The sequence below is a fragment of the Chaetura pelagica genome, unplaced genomic scaffold (genome assembly GCF_000747805.2).
Source record: "Chaetura pelagica isolate M959 unplaced genomic scaffold, ChaPel_1.0 scaffold147, whole genome shotgun sequence".
NCBI lineage: Eukaryota > Metazoa > Chordata > Aves > Apodiformes > Apodidae > Chaetura > Chaetura pelagica.
In genome coordinates this window covers 4,020,053-4,044,006 of record NW_009954194.1, presented here as the reverse complement: position 1 = coordinate 4,044,006, position 23,954 = coordinate 4,020,053, and the positions used below count along the sequence as shown (strand labels likewise).

At 39.2% G+C, this 23,954-nt stretch overlaps 1 protein-coding gene across 1 annotated transcript in view; it reads right to left on the bottom strand.

Annotated features, from left to right (window-relative positions):
- EVC (Ellis van Creveld syndrome) overlaps nt 1-23,954 on the bottom strand; it is a 47,658-nt gene that overhangs the window by 6,922 nt on the left and 16,782 nt on the right. Inside the window, exons 11-14 of the mRNA XM_010003140.1 lie at nt 21,280-21,378; nt 10,022-10,234; nt 2,255-2,364; nt 795-1,005 (exon numbers count right to left, since the gene is read on the bottom strand). Of these exons, the coding sequence (XP_010001442.1) occupies nt 795-1,005; nt 2,255-2,364; nt 10,022-10,234; nt 21,280-21,378 (633 nt within the window). The remainder of the gene's footprint in view (nt 1-794; nt 1,006-2,254; nt 2,365-10,021; nt 10,235-21,279; nt 21,379-23,954) is intronic.

The following is a 23,954-nucleotide window of genomic DNA, read 5'->3' as shown; positions in this document are numbered from 1 at the left end:
CCTATTCAAAATGTTACAATTTAATACTTAGAATAATGTCATCTCCAGTGAAAGTTTATGTACAGTCATTTAAGAAGTGTCTATGCAACAAAACTATTGCCTGTGTCATGATAGGTGCAATAACAGCTGCTTCCTGTCCCATTGGTCATTTCCAAGTGATGTACTCCCATCTTTATATTCCATACTGTTAAATCTGGTCTTATTTCTATTAAAATAAGAACAACATAGGTTAAATATTCTGAGGCCAGGAAGAGATAATGGTGGATGCCTCAATGAAGTGCACAGGAACAAGGCAAGTCTACAGTTATGCAACTGGAATACATGCACAGTTTGTGGGGCCTACTTGGGAAGTTGGTCTCTTTGGTACTTAGTACCCTTGGGAGAAGTCATGAACGTACTTAATAGCACTTGGAAACAATATACACTCTAGGCATCTACAGAAGGTGTCTCTGCCCATGGCTGGGGGGCTGGAACTAGATGATCTGTAGGGTCCCTTCCGACCTAAACTATTCTATGATTCTATGAATCTATGAACATATCTAAGATAGCACATCACAGACAGCTAGCTAGCAGATAAAGTGTTAGGGAATTGAAAATATCTGCCCACACTAAACCACGCACACTCAGGGATCTCAAATGCCAGCAGTGGGTGCATTTTTGACAGAGAATATTTTCCTTTCTGTTTGGAACATATTTTTTTAACATTTTTACTTTTTGAGATCTTGCTACTTCTAATGCCAGAAATGCCAGCATATGAAACTTCTAGAGAGAAAACACCCAGACACTGTACCTACCACCGCCTTCTGTAACTGCCACTGGTCCTCGTCTTGGCAGGGGGAGGATCCTTTCTGCAGGGTATGTTGCTCTCTCAGTTCTTGAAGTAAGCTCTTTTTTCTGGAGAGTCTCATGCGGGCCAGGGCTGCCATTCCAGCTCTTCGGAGGGTCAGCCTTGTGAGCACTGAACACAGCAGAAGTCGGTGTTTTTGCAAAATATAGTTAACAGACCTGTGAAAAGGATCATTTAAAATCAATCAGCTGAGCTGCTTGCTGCACACATACGTCCAGCAAAGTAATTCCTCAAAGATTACAAGGGTTTTATTCACTCTGTTTAATGTCTTCTTGTACAAAGCATGACTTGGAGAGCTGCTCAGGTATAAAAAATGGTACTGCTGTGACAAACTTGTAATTGTGTCACAGTGAAGTTAAGATAAAAATAGGAAGAGATAAATAATCATCTCTAATCATATCATTAAAGTGTTTTTTTTTAAATAAGAGACTTGGAAGGAGAATGTAATCAGAACTACAGGAAAGTTATTTAAAGAAAATGCAGAAAAGGGCATCTTGGATTAACAAGGAGGCACAAGAGACACTGAACAGCATAGTGGTAGCTGGCAGGGCTGACACGAAGCAAGTTTGTGGTGAATTGCAAACAGGAGAGCAAATGTTGAAGTTGATTCTGGACCAGGTGAGTGAAATCTGTGTGCACATTTGGGATGACATTTTTTGTGCTTGTATCTAACTTGTGTGTAAGCCTAAGGCACCATGAGCTCTCTAGATACTGAATCTTGGGAAACACTGAAGTCAGAGAACATGAAAATATAAGGTTGAACTGAAGAGCCAAAATAGAGGAGTGCAGACAGGTCTTCAAATGCTTTGATCTTTGCTAATGGGAAGATCATGGTGAATGAAGTAATTTGATACCTTAACCAAAATGAGGCAGATAACACAGAACTGTGTTTTTTTGAGAATCTTTACCCAAATCTCTATCAAAGACATGTATAGCTGTACAAAGATGAGGTAAAACAAAAAGCTTTGTTGATGAATACAGACAGAGAATATATGACAGGAGTCATTATCACACAAAGAAATGGCCAGTGGTATTGTAATAGCAGAAAGCAAAGGCTGAGCTGAATGGTGCTGGACTGAACATTTTACCTTGAAGAATATTCAACTCCAATGTGATACACAGAGTGCAAAGAGAAGCTGGTTCAAGATTAGAAATTACTCACAAACACAGGAGTAGATACACACAAATCACACCACAAATCAGAGAAGACTCTTTTTTTTTACTTAGCAGGAGTCATGATATTTGGGATTTTTTCTGATACTGAGATAAAAAACTAGAATAACTGTCTCTCTGAAGATGTTCATAGTTCATCAACACTGCTTTCCACAACTTACTGTATACAAGTTTTAATCTGTGCTTGCAGCAGTGCAGTTTTACCCCACTGCTTACTGATAAAACCAAACTTACTCATCACTGATGTATCCTAGTCTGCTTACGACACCTTGAATTATCTTCTCTTGTTTCTCAGACAGATGCTTTTGCATGACAGCAGACAGAGCATATTCCTTTAACCATATCTAAAAGCAGAGGAAAAAAATACAATCATAAGATACTGATTTCAGTCATTTCAGTCCCCACATTACAAAGCATGGGTTTATTCTGAATGTATTATTTATTATTATTTTATTATCTATATTAGTTCGTTTGTATATTAGTTTATTATTGTTCGTTTATTATTATTCATTTATTATCAGTTTGCTGATGATAAAAAGCTGGTGGGACTGGCTTATCCACCTGGTGGCTGAGCAGCCGTTCAGCAAGATAGGACTGCAGAGCTGGGCAAAGATGAATTTAATGAGGTTCAACAAGAGTAAGTGTAGAGTGCTGCACCTGGGGAGAAAAAACACCATGCACCAATATAGATTAGGGGTTGACCTGTCAGAAAGCAGCCACATGGAGAAGGATCTCTGGGTCCTGATGGACAAGATATCCATGGGGCAGCAATGTGCCCCTGTGGCAGAGTCAATAGTATCCTATGATGCATCAAGAACAGTGTGGCCAGCAGGCCAAGTGAGGTTCTCCTCCCCATCTACTCTGCCCTTGCAAGACCACATCTGGAGTATTGTGTCCAGTTCTGGGGTCCCCAGTTCAAGAGGAACAGGGGTATGCTGGAAAGAGTCCAAGAGAGAGCTACAAGGATGATTAAGCGACTGGAACACCTGTCTTATGAGGAAGGGCTGAGAGACCTGGGGCTGTTCAGTCTTGAGAAAAGAAGACTGAGTGTGGACCTTATATAAATATCTGAAGGGTAGATGTGAAGAATGGGCCAGTCTCTTTTCAGTGGTGCTTTGTGATAGGATGAGGGGAGATGGCATGAAGTTGCAGCCCAGGAATTTCCACCTCAAAATGAGGAAAATTTCTATACTGTGAGGATGATGGAGCACTGTGACAGGCTGCCCAGAGGGATTGTGGAGTGTTCCTGTGTTCCCTAGGTGCTCCTGCTGCAGCAGGGGGGTTGGACTCAATGATCTTCAGAGGTCCCTTCCAACCCCTATGATTCTATGATTTTATGTTATTTTGCTAAAACCAACTGTGCCCCTCTTTCAAGGAACAAACTCAAGCTGAATTAAAATTATTCAACTTTGGAATATTTTTTCCTCAACTATCAAAGTCTTAAACAAAGCTCACTAAAAAGCAAGGGAGGCTTTGCAGTGGTTTGGATCAGCTGTTCTCTCCTACAGATCTTCTCGTTTCAGCAACAGATAAAAAGACCAACATAGCACAAAATATTGCATTGACTCTTAGCAGGTTGCAGTGGGCTTTTTGTTTGGGTTTTCTTTACTAGTAAAGAATTTGGTTTTTATTTTCACTGAACAAAACAAATATATAATCTTCCAGCACCCTTCTGTGTGTAGTACCCAGTGCTAATAGTTTAAATCAGAGATTGCATAATTAGGTGTATGGACTGCAAGTTTACAGCTCCTTCAGGGTAATATTTAGATAAAAGAATGTCTCAATGTTTGGATGAGTTTGCCATTAGACTGTAGAGCTGTGGAGATGCAGACTTCAGATTTTTTTTAGTGTATTGTGAGAGTTTAATGAATAATAAGCCATAAGATGAAATGGTTGTAAGGCTCTAACTCTGTTACTGTGACAAGAATATATATTTTAGGCTCCACTGGCAGCTGGATAAATACAGGTTGCCTGCGGAAGTGTGCAGAGCCATACATTAAAAGCAACACTCAGGCCCTCTGACAGCTTCACTTCATGTTCTAGCCTTGTTCATAACATGAATTTTCTTCTATTGCAGACAGCAAAGTTTCAATGGACCAGTATGTATAGCAAAGGTTTAGATGTGTAATTGCACAACTGTTAGTGTTAAGGAGTGGTACTGGGGATTCCTACTGGATTTGACAGTCTTTTCCTTGGGAAGCAGGGATCTGTCCAGGAAAGAAGCTTTATCTGTGAGCTCAGAGTGAACTCCCCTGGGAAGTGCAGAGCATCAGAAACCACAATATCTTTAAGATAAAAATATATTTCTTTCTTAGATAGTGCCTCCTCTGCAGTATACACAGCAACACATACAACAGACCCCTCTTCATGAAGAAAATCTTACAAAAACTCTCCTAAGCACCTGGGAAAGAAGGGCAGGCAGTCAACAAGTGACAGATGGAAAGAGTTCAGCTGAGCATGAAAAGCACAGCCTGGAAATATGTATAGCAGTGGGGAACCCACCAGGCTGCTCTCAAAAGAGCCACAAGATGCACCTGTGTAGACAGACCTCAACTGATTTTACTCTAGACAATTCTTAAAATCACTGAGCACAACGGAGCACAGTGCCCTCTCTGATTTGCATGCTGCAAGTGTCAATTTAAAGTTTAGCAGGTCCTCAGGTATCATTATGACAGATGGCAAATACTTACTTGAATTAATAACTCTTCTCAGTGTTTCCCTTTTGCAGCATGGATGGCTTTCTAGTGTTTCACACCTCTCTGCATACACCTAGTAGATCCATCACATTGTGTATTTTAAAAGCTCCTTCAGCAGTTAAAAGAAGGGCTGAAAATTACATTTTACCTTCCAGAATTAATTTAATGAGAGACTGCTGTGGCTCAGATGTGTCTTTCATCATTTTTGGAGACCTGGGTATTCATTGAGATGTTGCTCCTGAAGGGCCTGTTCGCACACTTACTCCCAAACAGTTTGTGGATTAAATCTGACGTAGACCACCAAGATACAGAAGTCAGGAGATGTTTTCTGAATTACAGTTGGAATGAGAAATGATGAAATATTGCATCCAAGAAACTAAAACTTAATACCTCTGCTGCTATCAGTATATCCTACCCAAAAAGGTACTCAGAATGATAACAAGGACAGGGATTGGAGTTTTTTACTTCTGTTTATGAAGAAATAGCCTAGCTAAGTAGTGCTGAACACAGACTTTCTTTAAAAGGAGAAGAATGAGTCACCTTTCAGATTGCAAGTGCATTTAAGGTAAGCTGTATGCAAGACCTTATAAAAGGTCTCTTCACCCCTCAAGACCAATGGAAAGCTGAGAATATAGCAGAAAATAGAACTGAGCAGTGAACTGTATCAGCCATTTAAGTAGTAAGAGAACAAAGAGGAAAGGAGGGGGATTATTACACATTTAGGGTGGGATGATAAATAAGAAAGATTGAGATTTGGACCAAATATTAAAACAGTGTTTTGTCTCAAAAAGGCTGTTAAGAAGATGATCAAGAAGGGAAGGGGTCAGCTGGGAATAAGAACAGAGTATTTTATGTTTTATTGGAAGCAACACTTCAACGGCTCACTGAGATGAACTGGAAAGGCTGGGTATTTTCCACCACCAAAATAATGGAAGAGCTAAGACATGCAGGCACAGATGCAACAGCAAAGATCCTCTGGGAATCTTAACTTGAGGCTGCTGATATATTGCTGAAAAAGAGCAAAACATCATCAAAGCAGGTGGATAAGTCAGTCTTTGTGCTGCACGTCCTTCCAACACTGGGCCAAGTCTCCAGGTGCCTCTCAAAGCCTTCCTATTCTTGGGAATGGCTTTACTTTGCTCAGAGATAGGTCAGCACAGAGTGAAGAAAATTACGCTGCTGCACAGACTCAGAAATTGCAAGAGAGCCCAATTCCTGCACTTAGCCAGCAGAATCAGTGACAAAAGCATCATAAAGGGGGAAGTAAAGCTTTGAGGAATGTCTGGCTACTTGAAGAGTCATTCCAATCACTATGAAAAAATCAGTATAAAATTAGGAGAAAGCCATAAAATGCACACCATGTCAAGACTGATATGCAGATGCAGGTTCAGCTTTCGGGGTTTCAAGCAACAATGTGAAACGGATAGAAACCTCCTAAACCTCAATTTTTTTCTCTCTAAGCTTCTTGGTGGTTTGCTTCCTGGCAACAAGGATATTACAAGACGTTTTGGAGCAGGGCTAATGCTAAGTATTACTCTGGCAATAAAGGTGGGGAATTTGTCTTTGGTAGGTAATGAAACCCATAAAATATTTTGAGTTAGACTTCAAATACAACAGCAAATTAGACCAAAGAAAGCTCACTCTTTTTTTCTGTAGCTCTCAGTTTGACATTTTTAGCACAGCTTCTCAGGAAATTGAGGCAAAGCAATTTCTCCCTAAATGCCTGTAGATGGGGTGTGATGCACACTGAATGCCAAGCAAGTACCTCGGTCTGGTGCAGCAGTTTGCTCCCAGCAACTGCTGCCCAGGCAGGAGAGCTCGAGGTAGGAGCTATATGGGAAAACTCTCTAAAATTTATTTTCATTAATCATTTATTCTCATTTGTCTCACTCACATCCTCAAACACCTAAGACAAAATTTAAATATGAAACCGATTTTCTCTTTTCAATTCATAGAATCTATAGAATGGTTTGAGTTGGAAAGGACCTTGGAGATCATCTAGTTCCGACTCCCTGCATGGGCAGGGACATCTCCCACTAGCTCAGGCTGCTCACTGCAAAAGAGATTCTGTTCTCCCAAAGGACTTTATATTCCAGATATGTACATATGCTAGGAAAGCTAATATATAAAAAAACCAGTTCAGATAAATTGGAAAAAGTCTTTTTAAGCCACCTTGAAAAGTACATGTAATTACTGTGGGGAAAAGTCTTCTATGTTAGACTTCCCCAGGTCTGTAAAGCAGGTGACTATGTAACTCTTAGTACAGTGGTACATTTATTAAGAGGGAAATTAAAGACATATCTTGTGGAGAAAATGCCTGATAATTTAAAAGGCCTGTCAATATAAATGTTGATTTATGGATCTTCTGTCACAATCAGCACTGTAACAGATGGAATCTCCTAAGTGACATGATCACTTCTTCCAAGTGTCTGATCTCCTTTTCTTCTTAAGGTAGAAACCAAGTGCTGCTTTCTGTAAGATGCAGATGTCACCTTATTGCTTAAAGGTGCATGCTGCTGCCTTTACACTACGAAAGGGCCAAGGAAGGCACTTTGAATTTCAACATTATACGAGTTGTGAATTGTTTATCAGTCTTGTTTATACAGGAAAATGTGCCAGCTTAGTTTTGCTGGAATAGCTATCTCCCTGAGTTCTCTCTTTAGAGATTCATCACTTTTTTCCACTTCAGTTGAGTCCACTTTCAAAAAACCACACATTTCAAGCTAAAAAAGCTACTTAGGCTCCTGCAAAGAATAACATCTTGAGAAATCACACATTTTCCCACTAGGACAAGCCCTTGTGTCTTCTAGGAATTTAATCCCACATAATCACTTGTCCTTATGACAGCTCCGTCTGCTGCTCAGATAATTTTTATACTGAGTAAGGTCCAACTGCAGTGCTAGTGACTCAGAGACCAAGGTAAGACCTCTGTCACTGCTAAGTGAATTCCTCTATAGCTCAGTAATTACTGTTAATGATGTCAGCAAACCCTTTATTTTTATTTTTATTTTTTTGCTAAGAAACCGTATGCTGTATATTATGAATGCTACAGCACACTGAAAGTGATGGAAAGTCAACTTTCTAATTAAATAATCTATGCTTGGGCATGACTGTAACATCTGCCTTCACATACAGTGAATCTGTCATACAGTTATGTCCAAAGACCTATTATTCAAGAACTGGGTGCTGGAGAGAACCACTCCTTTTAATCTCCTGAGAAAAAATCTCAGGGTGTGGTTTCTCCACTCAACACTGTGCCCAATGATAGTAACAGAGGAATGTGTAAGCAGGATTTTTGGAACTAAACTTTAGACTTGAGATGTCCCCTCTGTGGACAGTCTCCTCGTCTCTCTGGACCTGAGCCATGGCTGAGGTTCAAAGAGACAGTGGAAGGATCAGAGCAGAGGTGCCTTAACATGCACTTTGACTCCTGAGATTAATTGTGAATCGCACATCAGAACCTCCTCCTTTTCTTACTGTGGTTTTTAATGACAGCAGATACCACCAAGGTGCTTTGGGCTTCAGGCACTATGAGACACGCTTCTAGTACACCTACTGGACCAGCCTGCTCAGGTCACACTCATACAAGGATGATCAATTTGTGAACCCTTGATGAATGTGCAAATAAACAGCAACCTACAGCTTTAAGCTTGCCAAGGAAAGTATTGAATCTAATACCTGATAAAAATGGGCAAATTAAAAAAAAAAAAAAGTTGAGGTCAGACATTGTTTCATTAATCACTGAAGGCACAGATATGCCAAGTTCAAATGCTAAATGCCAGCCAGCAGTCCTAGAAAACACAAATGCCTGCCCTTAAAACATGTGAGCAGACTCACTGGCATCAGTGGTTGGTCCCAAGCATATTTTAGTGTAGTTGACTAGACACTTATCACACATAGAAATAAGACAAGCAGAATTGTTTTTCAAAATATGTGAGATACTGGATGAGTTACAATAAAAAAAAACAGAAAATTGTCAGGGATGTGCCTGTTGTATAACTCAAAATAAAGGAAAATAGAGAAGAAAAAAAGAAAATGGCTAGGAATTTCCAACAAATTTTACTTTTGTATTCCTAAGGGTGTTCTAAAACCACTGGTCAGCAAATCTACCAGATTTAGTAGGAAGCCCACAGTTTCCTTCCTGAATCACAGTTTTATGGAAGAACTCTAACTATGACTGAGTGGGAAAGTTAAGCACCTTATAGTCACCTGTAATAATCAGGGACTCAATCAATACCTTATTTACTGTGTATTGGATTGTCCAAGCACTTTGGAGAATGAGGGTAGCAAAAAGTATGATTTTGCCAGTGTTAAAGAACTCTGCCAACCTTCTACTTAAGAAGTCCCAATTACTCTAAATATTGCAGCACACACTGCACATTTCCAAGGGGCACAACTTTGTATAGAGGTCTTTATTTGACTTAGCTGTGTTAGCCTTTGAAGCAGTGTTAACAGACACATAGCATTGCGTGAATAAATTGAAGATACATTTGAGTTGTAGACTAATGCTGAAGATACCTGCCTCCACATTTACTGTTGCTGCTTTTCTGCTCTGGTGTCAATGCCCCCCATGCTGGGTACAGACAGAGCAGGAAAGCTGGATGTGTGTTTCTGCACCTTCTCAGAATAAAGAATAATATTTCTATAAAGTGTGTATCATATTTTTCCAAATATTAGAGTATTAATACATTAAAAATATTAAGAAATATTTATAATTGTAAGGCCTCTTTTCTTGTAAATGGTACTCATATATGCCCTCTCCAAACAGAACAGATGAAGGTTTTTTTTAACTGTTTCTGTGGATGCTCAAGAGGTGAGGCTATCAGACAGCAGCCTTGCAAATAAATGTTTACATGCTGACAAAGTTCATAAACACTGTGAACAGATGTTCAGTAATTACTCTCTAACTCCACTATGCAAGTCTGCATGCACAGAATATATATTCACTCCATACTACAGGTCAAACTGTCCTTTTCCAGTCTGGACCTGTGTCTGGCACTGGGCTACATAAATATTCATATACACATTTATTTATGTATACATTCATATCTATAGATATATATTCCATATAATTATATCTGTAAATTATCTATTGCAATACATATAATATATAACATAATGTAAAATAATGTATAATATATAAGAATATGTAATAATCTATAACAAAATAATATATGATGTATTATGTATCATGTATATTTATATACAAAATACCCCATCCACATAATTATATTATTTTTTAATATTTTTTTTCTATATCCCTGCTTTTAGGCCCTAGGTTACCAGAACATAATATGTGTCTTACTTTCTTTTCTTGCAACAGCTGTTCCTGGAAAAGCTTCCAGTGTCTCTGGCGGTGGGTCTCCCATTTCTCCAGCTGAGGAGCCAAGCTCTCCTGCCATTCCTCTTTCAGATGCTCACACTCTGTTACAGAAAGACCAGTCACAACAGGCAGGGTCTGAAGAAACAGCTCTGTGACCAGTTCTGCTAAGGCATGGGAAGCTTTAGAGTACAGATCCTAACAGAGGGACAAAGAGGGACAAAGAGAGACAGGTGAGAAAGTGAAACCGCCAGCTCTTTGGAATTCGTTGAGTGTCTCCATGATGTCAGTGAGGGAACCATGTCCCAGTGAAGACACTGGGCCAGTGACTGACCCCTGGAGCTAAAATCCAAAGCCAGTAATACTTCAGTTAAAAAGACCAGGGTTAGTATATGGAACAACTTGCATGTTTTGGTTCAAAGCATATAACAGTGTTTAAAATGCAACAGAAGCATAAACAAATGAGATCTTGAATCCTAACTGTTACCCACATGCAACTGCACTACAAAGAATATTTTGTTTTACTGGCTATGGTGACATGTTATAAAAACATTTATTTTGAAAGTTGCTGTGGAAACAATTTGCCTAACACAGCACTTCATAAAAACATTTTCAAAGGTGCTGATATGAAATGAATGAAGGCAAAGAAGAAGAAACAGTTAAAAGGGAGAGTATGGCATTAAGGTAGACAAAATTGACACTACTCATATTATACAGTTGGCACTCCAACAGATGACACTTTTCAATGCCTTCTGGAAAGACAGAATTATTCAAATTCCTTCTGATGCAGAACAGGTTCAAGCCTAGGAAAACAAACATCTCCTGGTGGTTTCATTACAACTAGTCCCATATGAGTGGTTTCCAATTGCTGAAGCTGTTTCACTTGCAAGAAGAGTTTGGATTATTTAGTCAGATGGCAAACAAGCTAAAAAGTCTGTTCAAAACACACAATTTCACTGTCAAATACACAGTGATGGTATAAGCTGTGTTTGCAAACTTGCTACAATTTGAGATAATCCCTAAGGAGAAGAAATGAGGGCAGGTAGCTTTCCCTAGCAGAAATGAGAAAACAAAAGCACATTGGAAAGGTCACACGGACACAGCCGTTCTCCAGCAGCTCACGAAGAGCTATTTTTGTGTAAGTTCCACAGAAACTTAACAGTCAAAAAATCTTTACTGCCTACTTGGTCTTGCTTTCATTGAAAAACAGTGTCAGCCCTCCTGAAAACACTTTTGTTTCATTTTTTTCCTTAAAATATAGATAAAATTTTTAAAACTCTTTAAGCATTCCTGTTGCACAACCCAGTAAGGTCTTCTAGCTATTGCCTTATTTTAAATTTAGGCTAAATTACAATCTCTTAAGTGATTAAAATCTGGAAACTCTCAATAGAAACACAGAAATATTTATCTAAATGCTAAAACCATTTGTCTGCGGTTCATAAACACAAAGTTCTAGTGGACTTGTCTTTAACTGACAGACAGAAACTTACCATTGTGTAAGAACCCATTCCAACTGCTAGAACATAAAAAAGAAAATGGAACAAAAAACCCCAAAAAAATCACAAAAGAGGATGTTAAACTGCAAAGTCAAGAACTCAGAAATTAAGAATGACCAGAACTTAGCTTGCATCTGAAATCTAGTTCTGTGTCCCCATAATGATAAACTTGGGGTGCACACACTGTTTCCACAGGACCTTTACCTGTTCCATGTTTAGGTTTATCAATACCAGTTGAATTGATAGATTTCTTAAAAATATTTATTAAAAAAATATTTATTTTCTATTTCTCATTTCCTGCACTGAATACTAAATCATTATTTTCCTCCTGGGATCCCTCTAGGGATGTTTATCACCATATTAATGAGCTTCTTTCACAAACAATAAATAGCTATATTAAGAGCTCCCTGCGGTAACTTCTGGATAAAAGTGAGGCACAACACAATCTAAAGTGTTCGCTACATCTTGAAGGTGAGATGTTCTGATTTTTGCTTAAAGAATGCAGCATTTTCAGAATCCAGCTTTGTTTGAACTGTAAGTGCCATGAATTCTTCTGTTTTGGGCTACAGGTTTCTGAAACTGGGCATAAATATCAGACTTGGTATTCAGAGACACAATGATCAGATGCCTAAATTCTAGTGACATTCATTTTTAGCTATTGCTCACAATCTGGACATGATAGTATAATTAGAATCATATCACAGAATCATAGAATTCCAACCCAAACCATTCTATAATTCTATGATCTATGAGGGTTCCAACCCTCCCACATGACCAGCTTGATTAAAGCCCCATCCAACCTGGCCTTGAACACTATAAGGGAGGAGGCTTCCACAACTTTCTTGGGCAACCTGTGCCAGCGTCTAAAGAATTTCTTTCTAATGTCTAACCTAAATCCATCCTCTTCCAGTTTAAAACCATCACCCTTTGTCCTATCACTACAAGCCCTTATAAAAAGCCCCTCCCCAGCTTCCCTGTGCCCCTTCAGGTACTGGGAGGCCATTGTAAGGTATCCCTGGAGCCTTCTCTTCTCCAGGTTGAACACGCCCAACTCTCTCAGCTTGTCTTTGCTGAGAAGTCCTCAGGTGCATCCTGTGCTGAAGGTTGGATCTCCCCTACTCTTTAATTAGAGTAACCAATTAATGTTACAACAATAATCTGTATGATGGTGGGCCTGGCTTAGCTCGCCAACACTAATGGAAAATGGTTTGTTCAAATGATCTCTTCTGCTGCTATTTATTTTTAAATAATTTAAAATTTAAAATTTAAATTTAATTTAAAAATTTAAAATTCAAGAATTTAAAAATCAAGTCTCCAAATTCTGGGATTCAAGAGAAGTTCGAAGACCCTGTGTTTCTAATCTCTGTATCCGTGCAACATTTAAAGAATGATCATTCTACCTCTGTAAATCCTCCCTTCTCTGAGCTTTACTAGCTTTTCATGACAAGTTAACTTTCCTGCCTTTGCTGGGTGTTCAGAGACATAAGAATTTTTCTTGGGTCTTAAATAGTTCAGAAGTAGTCTAGAGAAGTCTGTGGCATTTCTATTGCAATCTCAAAAGATCACAGGCAGGGTGTTAAGGAACTTCCTTCTTAAACAGACTTCCACCTATGGCAGCTAAATCACTTTGCAGCACATTTTGCTTGCAGAATTGATAGCATTTCCTTGGCATGCTGACAGCTCCGTATTTATTATTTACTAGGAAATTTTTTCCACAGAACATAAAGAAAGTATTTTGTTACTTGCCTTCATGCCATTTAGTTTAAAGACCAAATGAACAGAGCTCTAATTGCACTCCCTGCAGCTTCAAATTACACTGTGTACTTCCCCTTGGCACTACCAGAATGGGTACCTGGTTACCCAGCAAAAAATGTGACTAGGACCTATTCGCAGAAAACTCCTTACCTACATCATGTCATTCATGTGCTAGGCCAAGTTATCTTTAGAGCAAAGGTGCTTAACAATTTGTTTGCAAAATACTTCAAGGCTCTCTGCTGGAACTGGTATATATATGAAGGGACAAGAGTGAGATTAGAATTCCAGAAGCAGTTTTCACATCAGCAGTCCCTTTAAAAATGAACATGCTAGGTGAACACATGGAGGAGAAACAGAATTAAGCAGTATGTTCTTCACATATGTTGCAAACTGGCATGCAAAGCAACAGGTGCTGTAAGTCCCTGGGATGGTGACTTTTAACAGGACTGAACACATCCCCTTTAATCCTGCACTTAATTATCTTACCTGTAGTTCAGGATCACAAAATGAACCACTTTCTGTAGTAACTATCAAAATCCTAACTTCTCTTTGGTGTTCAGGGAACCACTGGCTGATGGCTTACTTAATCTCAACACATAATTGTAAAGACATGAGACCCTAGGCAGTCCTTGGAACCCAGACCCTAATCTAACCGCCTGCTCTCCACAAAGAACATGCCACATGCACAATACGATGGCTACAATGTTTAATGCCACACTTGAGACTCAGAGGAATGGACTCTTTCCTAAACAGTAAATCTACATTTAGGAAAGATTGCAGGTGCGATTGAATTCTACCAAAGTGTTTCAAACTAACAACATCGTTCAAAACTCTTTGTGCTCTAAGGACCTTATTGATCCAAAACAGCAATAAAGTCTGTTTGTGAACGGGGATGACACTACCTATGATAAAGCTTATTTTCCACAGGAAAAAAAGAAAACAGGATCTTAGTTTTGGACTAGAATCCCCATAAATTAGTTCTTACAAGCTTCTTGATATATCATGTCGTGCTTTTAGAATTTTATTTAGTAAAATTTATTCAAATTGATTCCATTAATAGAATAGCTGATTGCACTGTTGAATGAACTTGTTTGTAGTACCTGGCAGTCAACCTCAAAGCTTTTCAAAAAATCTCCAGAGAAATTCATCAAGCATAAAGAAATACCATGGGGTATATGCAGAAATAAAATGGGATCAGCTTAAAATGCCAAGTGCAGGTGAATTGCAGACAAGGCAATACATATATAATTTTGTCAAAAACCATGGGAAATACGCAGCTTATCAGATTTCACCTGGGTCAGTGTAACCCGAGGCACAAATACAGGCTGGGGGAGAATAGCTGGAGGGCAGTCCTGAGGAGAAGGAATTAGGGGTGGTAGTTGATGAGAAGCTCAACATGCGCCACCAGTGTGTGCTGGAGCTCACAGAGCAACTGCATCCTGGGCTGCACCAAAAGAAGTGTGGCCAGCAGGGCCAGGGAGGGGATTCTGCCCCTCTGCTCTACTCTGGTCAGACCCCACCTGGAGTACTGTGTACACCTCTGGAGCCCTCAGCACAGGAAAGATGTTGATCAAAGGCCTGGAGCAGCTCTGCTATGAAGATGGGCTGAGAGAGTTGGGGCTGTTCAGCCTAGAGAAGAGAAGGCTCCGGAAAGACCTTATAGCACCTTCCAGTACTTGAAAGGGGCTACAGGAAAGCTGGGGAGGGGCTTTTCATCAGAGAAATATAGGACAAGGAGTAATGGTTTTAAACTGAGAGAGGGGGGATTTACGTTACATATTAGGAAGAAATTCTTCACTGTAAGGGTGGTGATCAACTGGAATGGGTTGCCCAGGGAGGTTGTTGATGCCCCATCCCTGGAGGTTTTTAAGGCCAAGTTGGATGAGGTTTTGTGCAACCTGATCTAGTGGTAGAGTTCCCTGCTCATGTCATGGAAGGGAGCTGGAGCATGTCCAAAGAAGGGCCACAAAGCTGGTGAAGAATCTAGGAAACAAGTCTTATGAGAAGCCTCTGAGGGAATTGAGGCTGTTTAATCTGGAGAAAAGGAGACTCAGGGGAGATCCTATCACCCTCTACAACTACCTGAAAGAAGGCTGTAGCAAGGAGGAGGTCGGTCTCTTTTCCCAAGTAATAAGCACTAAGATGCGAGGAAACGGCCTTAAGTTGTTCCAGGGGAGGTTTAAATTAGATATTAGGAAAAATGTCTTCACTGAAAGGCTTATCAAGCATCAACACAGGTTGCCCAGGCAGCTTGTTGAGTCACCATCCCTGGAGATATTCAAAAGACATGCCGAATTCTAGACTGCTAATTGCAAAAATGAAACGAGTACACTGCTTTTAAGCATCCTAACACAAATAAAACACAATTACATTGAAATAACCCTTAGTACAAGCTAATAAAAAAAACAGTTTAATTTCCAGGCATTAAAAAACGAAGTTCACTGAAATTCCAGTTTTGCTCCATCAGTGATCCTTGATTTATGGAGAAGGCAGCTTGAATCGTCTCATTCTGAACTCACTATTTAAAAATGTGCCTTTGTAGATAAGGTTATGCCCTTTACTAGATCTATTATCGAATTGTGTCCATATAGTAGTAAAAATCCACATTTTCTTATGCAGTAAGGCAAGAAACAAGTTTCAGAATGAAGGCTAAGCATATCAGGCATTTTTCATCAGTGTTGACTGAAATTACAAGATCAAAATTAATCAGTCCCCAAACCCAGAACTAGACTGAGCTCACATGGTTTAAATCAACAAATGTCATCTATCAAACCAAGCTGTCTCTCAGACTTCCTGGGGTTAGTCACAGGGCAAAATTTTCAAAAGTGAGCATGAGAGTTGGAGGTCTCTTGATATGGATTTTCACATGAGACAAACTGTGATTGAAAAGTTGCTAGTTCTAGATATACCTAAAAATGCAGTCCATTCCATGAAATGCATTGCTCATGTTAATGAAATTATATAAGGAAAATAATGGAAGAGTAAGTCTTTAACAATCTGTGCTCTTTATTTTGACGAAGATAACCTTTCCCCTTTTACTAACAAAAGAAAAAATCAATTTCTTTGCTTCAACCTCACACTCATGTTTACCCACTCATAAAATGTTTATTACCTTGCTTGTTGATAGTAGTCATTACTTAACAGCTTTTAGTCTACATTCCTGTGCCTTTCTATGTCAAGTCATTCATATCAACATTCTGGTGAAATGCTATCAGCAAAGGGGAATTACAAATGACAGTAAATGGTGTGTTTTTATGATCCTGATGTTATGGCTAAGGAAAAATAATTATCTTACCGTGGACTGCGCAATTTTTAGCTGTTAATTAATTTAGCTGTTAATTGATTTACTTTTGTACACTCTGCTTGTTTGTTTTGTTAATCACCAGCCTCTTTTCACTTCTCCTTTCCCAACTGCAATAAGCAGGTAGTTCACAAAAAAAAAAAAAAGAAAAGGATGGGGGAGAAAGAAAAGTTTAAAGGTTGATTAATATCTGATATGCTAAACCTCAGGCAGACTTGCAAAGAGCTAGCCATTAATCCTTTCAAGACATCACAAGAAACAGAACAGGACACACTGGGGGCACAGGGATGCTCTTGCTGCCATGTAACAGAAAATTACTGTAAAAATCCTGGCAATTAAAAAACTACCCACGCCAAAACACAACTGTTATTGTGACACAATATCCCTTGAGTATGGGATAACTCTGCTGTGTTTATGAAAATATTAGGCTGAGCCATTCAGTTACCTCTGACACAATTCCTCCTTCAGTTACCACATAACATGAAAATAAAAATCACTTGAACTCATTCCACAACTTGCACTTCAAAAATTAGTTATGGAGACTGTGTTTAGACACAGGCTATTCACCTACAGCACATTATTTTAATCCACTAGCATGACTGAAATGTTCTATGCTACCTTCCAAATATAACTCGTTCATTTGCTTCAGGCATCAACAGATTCCATTGACCTTGGTTAAGTAATTTTAATTGATTTATTCATGTGTACACAAAACAAACCTACTCAATTATTCTATGCAAACACAGCTTCCAGATCATTGCGTTTTACATAGTTATTAATCAATTTGGATAATTCCTTGATGTGCTGATGCACTACAGGCTAGAGTAGTACTACATAAATCTGTCTTGGTGAAGTCACAGAGTGTTCAAAAAGGGGAAAAATGAAAAAACAAAAATGGCATAGAAATTTGAGAAAGGCTTAGAAGAACATTGTGAGAACAAGGTAAGGATCTTCTCCCACAAGTCAATGGCACTTACAGCTTAAGTGGTACCTTTTCTTCAGTCCCCAGGATATTCATTGGTTCCCTATTTGGTCACATGGTGACTTTTTCCTTGTATTTTAGTATCACCTCTTGCATGGAGGTTACCTTTCTACTCATTCATGAAACTAAGTCTGCTAGGCTTGCTTCCACGAGGACAAACCAAGGTAACTGTTGAATTAGGTCAAGTTATTCCAACACAAAATTGAAGGAGGAATAGAGAGCCTAAGCTTTTAAACACATTTAAGCCTTTATCACATACAAGACCTGGCCAGGTGCCTTTCCCTGGAAAAAAAGAAAAGCACAGGTGCATCTGTCAGAGCGCAATCATCCAGAACTCTGTACTGACTCTTTTTCTTGGGGATTTATTCTGGTTTGTCACCTACAGTGCAAGTTTTGATACAGTACTTTAAAATGGTGTGAATAGTTTAGAAAGCTGATCCAGGATGGAGGCGCCTAAACGCTCTAAGACAGTTGCTTTGAAAGCTGCTAGTAACTTCTCTTAGCTGAAGGAATGTCTGAGGATGGGACCTAACTCTAGCTAACTGGCAAATAGGCATCTAACACTGGTGTTGTTACAGTACCTTTGTCTGTTCTTTACTAGGATACTGTTGTTTATCTGAGAAATTGCAATGCTGATTATGCCCCAAGGACTGCAACAGCAATTTAAGAAAATAGAGGGCTTGGATGTGGAAAAAAAACACACCATGATTTGGGTTGTGTTGCCATGAATTGGAAAAGTGTGGTGTGATTCATTCCAGTTTTGGGGGTTTTCAACCGAGGTCAACATGTAAATGGGTACACAAGTAGGAACTTGTCTGGAAACCTAAATCCTGTGAATACTGGACAGATTGTTCATGCCAGAAGAAATGTGTGAAATTTCTTTAATCCTGGGCCAGTAAGGAGTATGAGCTGTTTGGTGGAAAGGGCATATATGGCTAAATCTTGGTTACAGAGAAATTGTAATATACAGAACACTTTGCCTCCTTTTGGATTTAGGTAATTATCTCCGTTTTATTTCCCTTACATCCAACAGCTATTTAACTTCCATGTGTGGGAAAGCAGAATTACTCTGTGCAGTCTTGCAAGGCTGATTTTCATTTGCAACAAAAAAAAACAAACCTTGATGAACTCTTAAATATTTAATCACTTCTAGTTCTTTCCACTCTAACTGTTTACAAATGTATGGATGCCTTTTTTAAACATCTTGAAGTCTATCTTTGGATGTCTTGTGGACCACAGGCTGAGGAATATTAATCTAAATATGTGTAGAGCATGCCAGGATGACTTTAGAGTGTTTCAGTAATTTTTTTTCAGTAACATTACTATTCTTCAGTTTCTACTGAAATGGTAAAAAAAGCAATAGAACAGAACTCTCTACTGGTGAACGTTCCTGCCATCTAACTTAGGAACACATGCTTGCAGTTATGGAAATATGGAGAGTAAGTGAACTATTGAATGCTTAATCGAATCTTTACCTAACCTTTTCCTTGCTCACGGTAGAACAGAAACAGCAGAGTCCAAACCTTTCAAAAGACTGCAAGGCAAATGACTATGAGTTAAACTTCAGGGAGTATAGGCCTTTTGGATTGACAATACAGAGGTTGCAGTGCTTGCATATGTGCTGAGAATAATTGCTTCTAAAAACTAGTTGGTTCTACAAATTGGCTGATTCAAACCCAATTGGAACACAGGTCTATTGCCACGTGAGGGTTGCTGGTACCCACCTGGCTAGTCTAATGTTCACTTGCTTATGTCTGCCTGAGCTTCAGTCACACCCCTGCACTATGGGGTGTCTTGAATCCCTGTCACCTTCCCATGGGTATCTCGTCTTCCCCATTGGCAGCAATAGTTTCTTCCAAGCAGAAACCCAGAGAAACTTAGAGAAGGGGCAAAGCGCTGCTTCACAGGGAAAGGCTTGTGCTTGTTGAAGCTGCACTTCTGTTCTGAAGTGTGGTAAAGCAGAATGAAGAAAAGGCACTATGATTGTGAGATGTAACTCCTTCTCTTAACAGCAAATCTACTTTTGTTTTTATGCCTACCCCAGGTAATGGACAACATGTAGCTACTGCACTTCGCTCAGTTGTAGAAGTAAGAACAGCTCCATTTACCTGCAGTGGGGCTATACTCACATATGCTTTCTCTTCTAACTTTTGCTGCTTACAAGGTATACTCAGAAGCACTCTGCTCTCCTGTAATCGACTGCAGAATATATACTTACGGTTAAGGGGAGAAAGTGCAGTTGCTCTTTATGTTAAATGTCACAATAAACATGTTTTATTATAGAAAAAAAAGGCGGAAATTAAGATTTGTGGACCTGCATTCAACAGATGCCAGCTGGATCACAGTTGTGGCAGTTTTTCATTGCTGGCAGTGTTTGTTTGGGTCTAGGAATAAGAGAGCAGCTGCAATAAGGAATATAATGGCTTAGAGATGGGTGAATTGGCAGAGCTGCAGCTCTCCTGGCAACTTGGCAATTCTAGAAACACTTAATTCACCCAAACCAATTTTTCTTTAATGGAAAACTTAGCTAACGGTGCTGAAAGAAAGAGGATCTTAGTGTCACTAAAGCAGAGTACACAATAAAGGAAAGCAATATAATTTCACAAATGAGGTGGAACTGTGCAAGGTAAAAAAAAATTCTTTGGTCTCCTCATGTGAATTGAGGAATGGGCTGGAGAAGGTACATACTCTGGAGAATGGACTGTGTGCAGTAACATCAGCAGATATGTTGACTTTTCTTAAATTAAATTGCTTTGTACGATTAATTACTCTGATTCACTGGCATAGCCCTCCAAGCAAACTTTTCCTTTCTCCAAAGCCATATATTTCTCAAATATCCTGTTGCTTGCACTATTACATAAAATCATGGCAAAACTATTTGTTCTAAATACAGTGACTTTATTTTTTTATCTATTGAATTTGAAAAAGTGGACTAGTGGTAATTAAGATTGTGTGGGTATCTCACCCTCATGCGATAGGGACTACAAGTTTCCATAACACCCTGATCTGGTCATAATTAATCACGACAAGGATCCTGCTGAGCTGAAAGTTATTAGTTCCAGCCTAATTAAAGGTCACCGCTGGCAACAGTTTTGGGCTTCATCAGATACATCATGTTATCTTATTTTTCAGTGCAGACAGAAAATAATTATAGATGACACAAAAGCATGAAGCATCTACTTATTTCCCAAACTAGTAACATAGAGAAGGGTAAAAATATTACTTTCACTAAAGATCTGAACTTTTTTCACGGAACTAGTGCCAAAACAATTTGTCTGAGAGGAAAAGAAATTAGAAAACTATTTTTGGAGACAATTAACTAAGAATAGTATAATCTTAACATTGTGCAGAGGAGAGGATTACGCTACATAAATGAAGTCTCTCTCCCCGTAGTAATGACATACGTTGTATGCTCTCAACATTTACTGCAGCCTTGTCAGTCACCCAGACAGCAGGTTTTGGCAGACCACGTAAGCATTTTCTGACTAATAGGAGGTTAGGAAACAGTGTGTGTTGTGAAGATAATGGAAAAGGCAAGCTAGTGTGGAAGACTGTCTGTCTCCATCTCCTTGTTTGCCAGACTAGCTTCCTGGAGCTACCACGATGTCTTCTGCAACTCCCCAATCCTCCCCAAAGCCTGACACTGTGTAGTGGTTACAGGATCTTCAGAATTATTTTAGTAAATGACACATATCATTAGAAGTCATACCTTGTAGAGATCTGCAATGGCCTCTGTGCTCTTGCAGTCATCCTCCTCCTCCAGTTCCCACTGTGCTTGCCGATGCTTCTCTAACAGCTCATGGTAAGTCTAAAAGAAACACAATAGGTATATTTAAATAAATGAGAAGGTTTTGATAGCCTCTTGTGATCCTCTCTTCCTTCCCTGATCCCATTCCCATGCACCATCACAATAGCAAGATTTTATCTGGAACTGTGACTCAGAGGGAAATTAAACTTGCCTTACTGTCTTAATTTGAGCACATCCAATCTTAGGTATGAAACTGTATAGCCTCAGGAATTTGGGTTAAGTAACAAGTACCTAATACTAGAAAACATGTGAAATGATCTGATTTGCAACCTGCTTCCTTGTGTACAAACACCACTTTGTCATAGCCGGTACTATGAGGTGCAGCATAGCCATCAGACACCTTAGTTACAGCTGTATCAACACTGTGCAGGGGTTTGGCACTGGAGCTGATCAGCATGGCCCATGGCAGTGTCAGATGGTACTCAGCCTGGAAGGCTGATCTGCAACTTGGTCATGACTTAGTCCTTGGTCGCAGATTTAAGAGGGATACAACCTTTGTCTTCAAGCCAGAACTGGGAGGTGTTGGCAGGTTCATGTGCTGTAATGGAAGACTGAATTTCACTATGAACATCTCACTGTATACACAGAAGAGTGGCCTTATACCTGTATATATGTTCTGTATTTTTACTTGAACTGCTAAGTGCCTTCTTGTGGCAAATATGGCTTTCTTTGTTAGGTATACCAATAGGGATCTTCCAAAGAGCCCAAAGCGTTCATAAACTCTTCATGTACAGGTCATTCTTGTAGGAGTAGACTTTAAAATTCACACTTAAAATGAAATTATAGTTTACCACAGAATTTGACAATTCTGCTGTAACTTGTATGTCTACTGGGGGCAAGGCTGAGCAAGACTGGTTTACTGTAAAGGGCACTTTTTGGCTTGTGGGCATCTTTTGATCATTCCTGTGTTCTCAGTAAAAAAACCAAAATGAAAATGTACCTTTTCCAGCGGAAGCACAGAATACAGAGCCAAAATGCTACAGGGACTCTAACCTTTCCTACCTAGGTAATTTCTTCCTATCAAAAAAGAGCCAGAGCTGCAGCAACTAAATCATTACCATCCAACTTGTGCTCAGAAGAAACTGATGTGAAGAAAGTGTATTACAAAATCCACCTTCTTAATTGGCAACCACTTAAAATTCAGCAGAAAGGTCAGCTACTGCTGAGGCTGCTGCTTCCATGGTGGTGCAAGCCCTTTGATGAAGTGGAGGGGAAAAGACAGAGAAGTGCATTTGATTGGTACAACTCTGGGTGCATGGTGAGGATTTCAGACCAAGCCCTTAAGTGCTGGACTAGCTGTGAAACCATCAAACATGTTTAAAATAGCTCCTCAATGCTGAGGGGATTGCTTGCACAAAATAATTACTGGACTATTTAAATTAAATCATGGGAGCTGCAGATACATATATATATGTACTTTTCTTACTTATCAAAGGAGTCTCTGGACTCATGACTCTATCTGTTCTGGGACAAAAGGCTCACTCAATTGTGGCAGCAGGAAGCATTAAATTTATGATTTATTTTATTATTTGTGCACAGGTATTTAATAATATTAACTCATTTGCATTCTGTCCTACAGCATAAAGTGCAAGTTGCCCATTTCTGCTCAGCCTGTCATAAGTAGATTGTTAGTTTACAGTTTAATTAAGCGTATTTGTTAGCTTTCTAAGGTGTACAGAGTAGAGCATCTCTTGCACAAAGCTGTGTGGCTTACCCTTGCAGGAGAGAGGTCTTAATGCCTAAGTTTCTAAGCTTTGTTTAATAAAGTAGAGATGTGTCTAAGAGTTTTGAATGATGTGTACAAGGAAAAGACTTTCACAAACGTGACAGAATTATTTATCTCAAGTTATGAAAAGCCAAAGAAGTAAAACATGCTCTACTGTTTTAAAGTGCCTGAAACCTTTTGTTTTGCCAGACAGGTTTTGCATACAAGAACAGTAATTACATTATCCAATTCATACTATATAACTAAAGAACTTGTCCCGGCAGTAGAAAATTGCAGTGTTGAAATCTGTTTTGACAGTTTGATAAACCTGGAATCTGGGTCTTATCATACAGTAATTTATCTAAGTTATTAGATTTCATCAAAAGTTTAATGCTGCTGGATGTAACCATTTTAACCTTTAATTATTTCTTTTCATGAAAATTGAGGATTATTTTTTTTTAATTCTTAATAAATTTGGTCTGTATTTACCAGCAGTTATAGGGAGTTTTGTAGTTCTCAGCATTGACAGCTAAGAACTCAGATTTTGTATACAGAATCACAGAATGGTAGGTGTTGGAAGGGGCCTCTGGACGAGGGGCAGTGGGCACAAACTGGAACACAGGAAGTTCCATCTGACATGAGGAAAAACTTCCTTCCTGTGACAGCTACGGAGCACTGGAACAGGCTGCCCAGAGAAGTTGTGGAGTCTTCTTCCCTGGAGACTTTAAAGACCTGTCTGGATGCGTTTCTGAATGATCTGCCTTAGTTGTTTGGGTTTTTTTGGTCCTGCTCTGGTAAGGAAGTTGGACTTGATGATCTTCAGAGGTCCCTTCCAACCGCTAATATTCTGTCATTCTGTGAGCCTCAATAA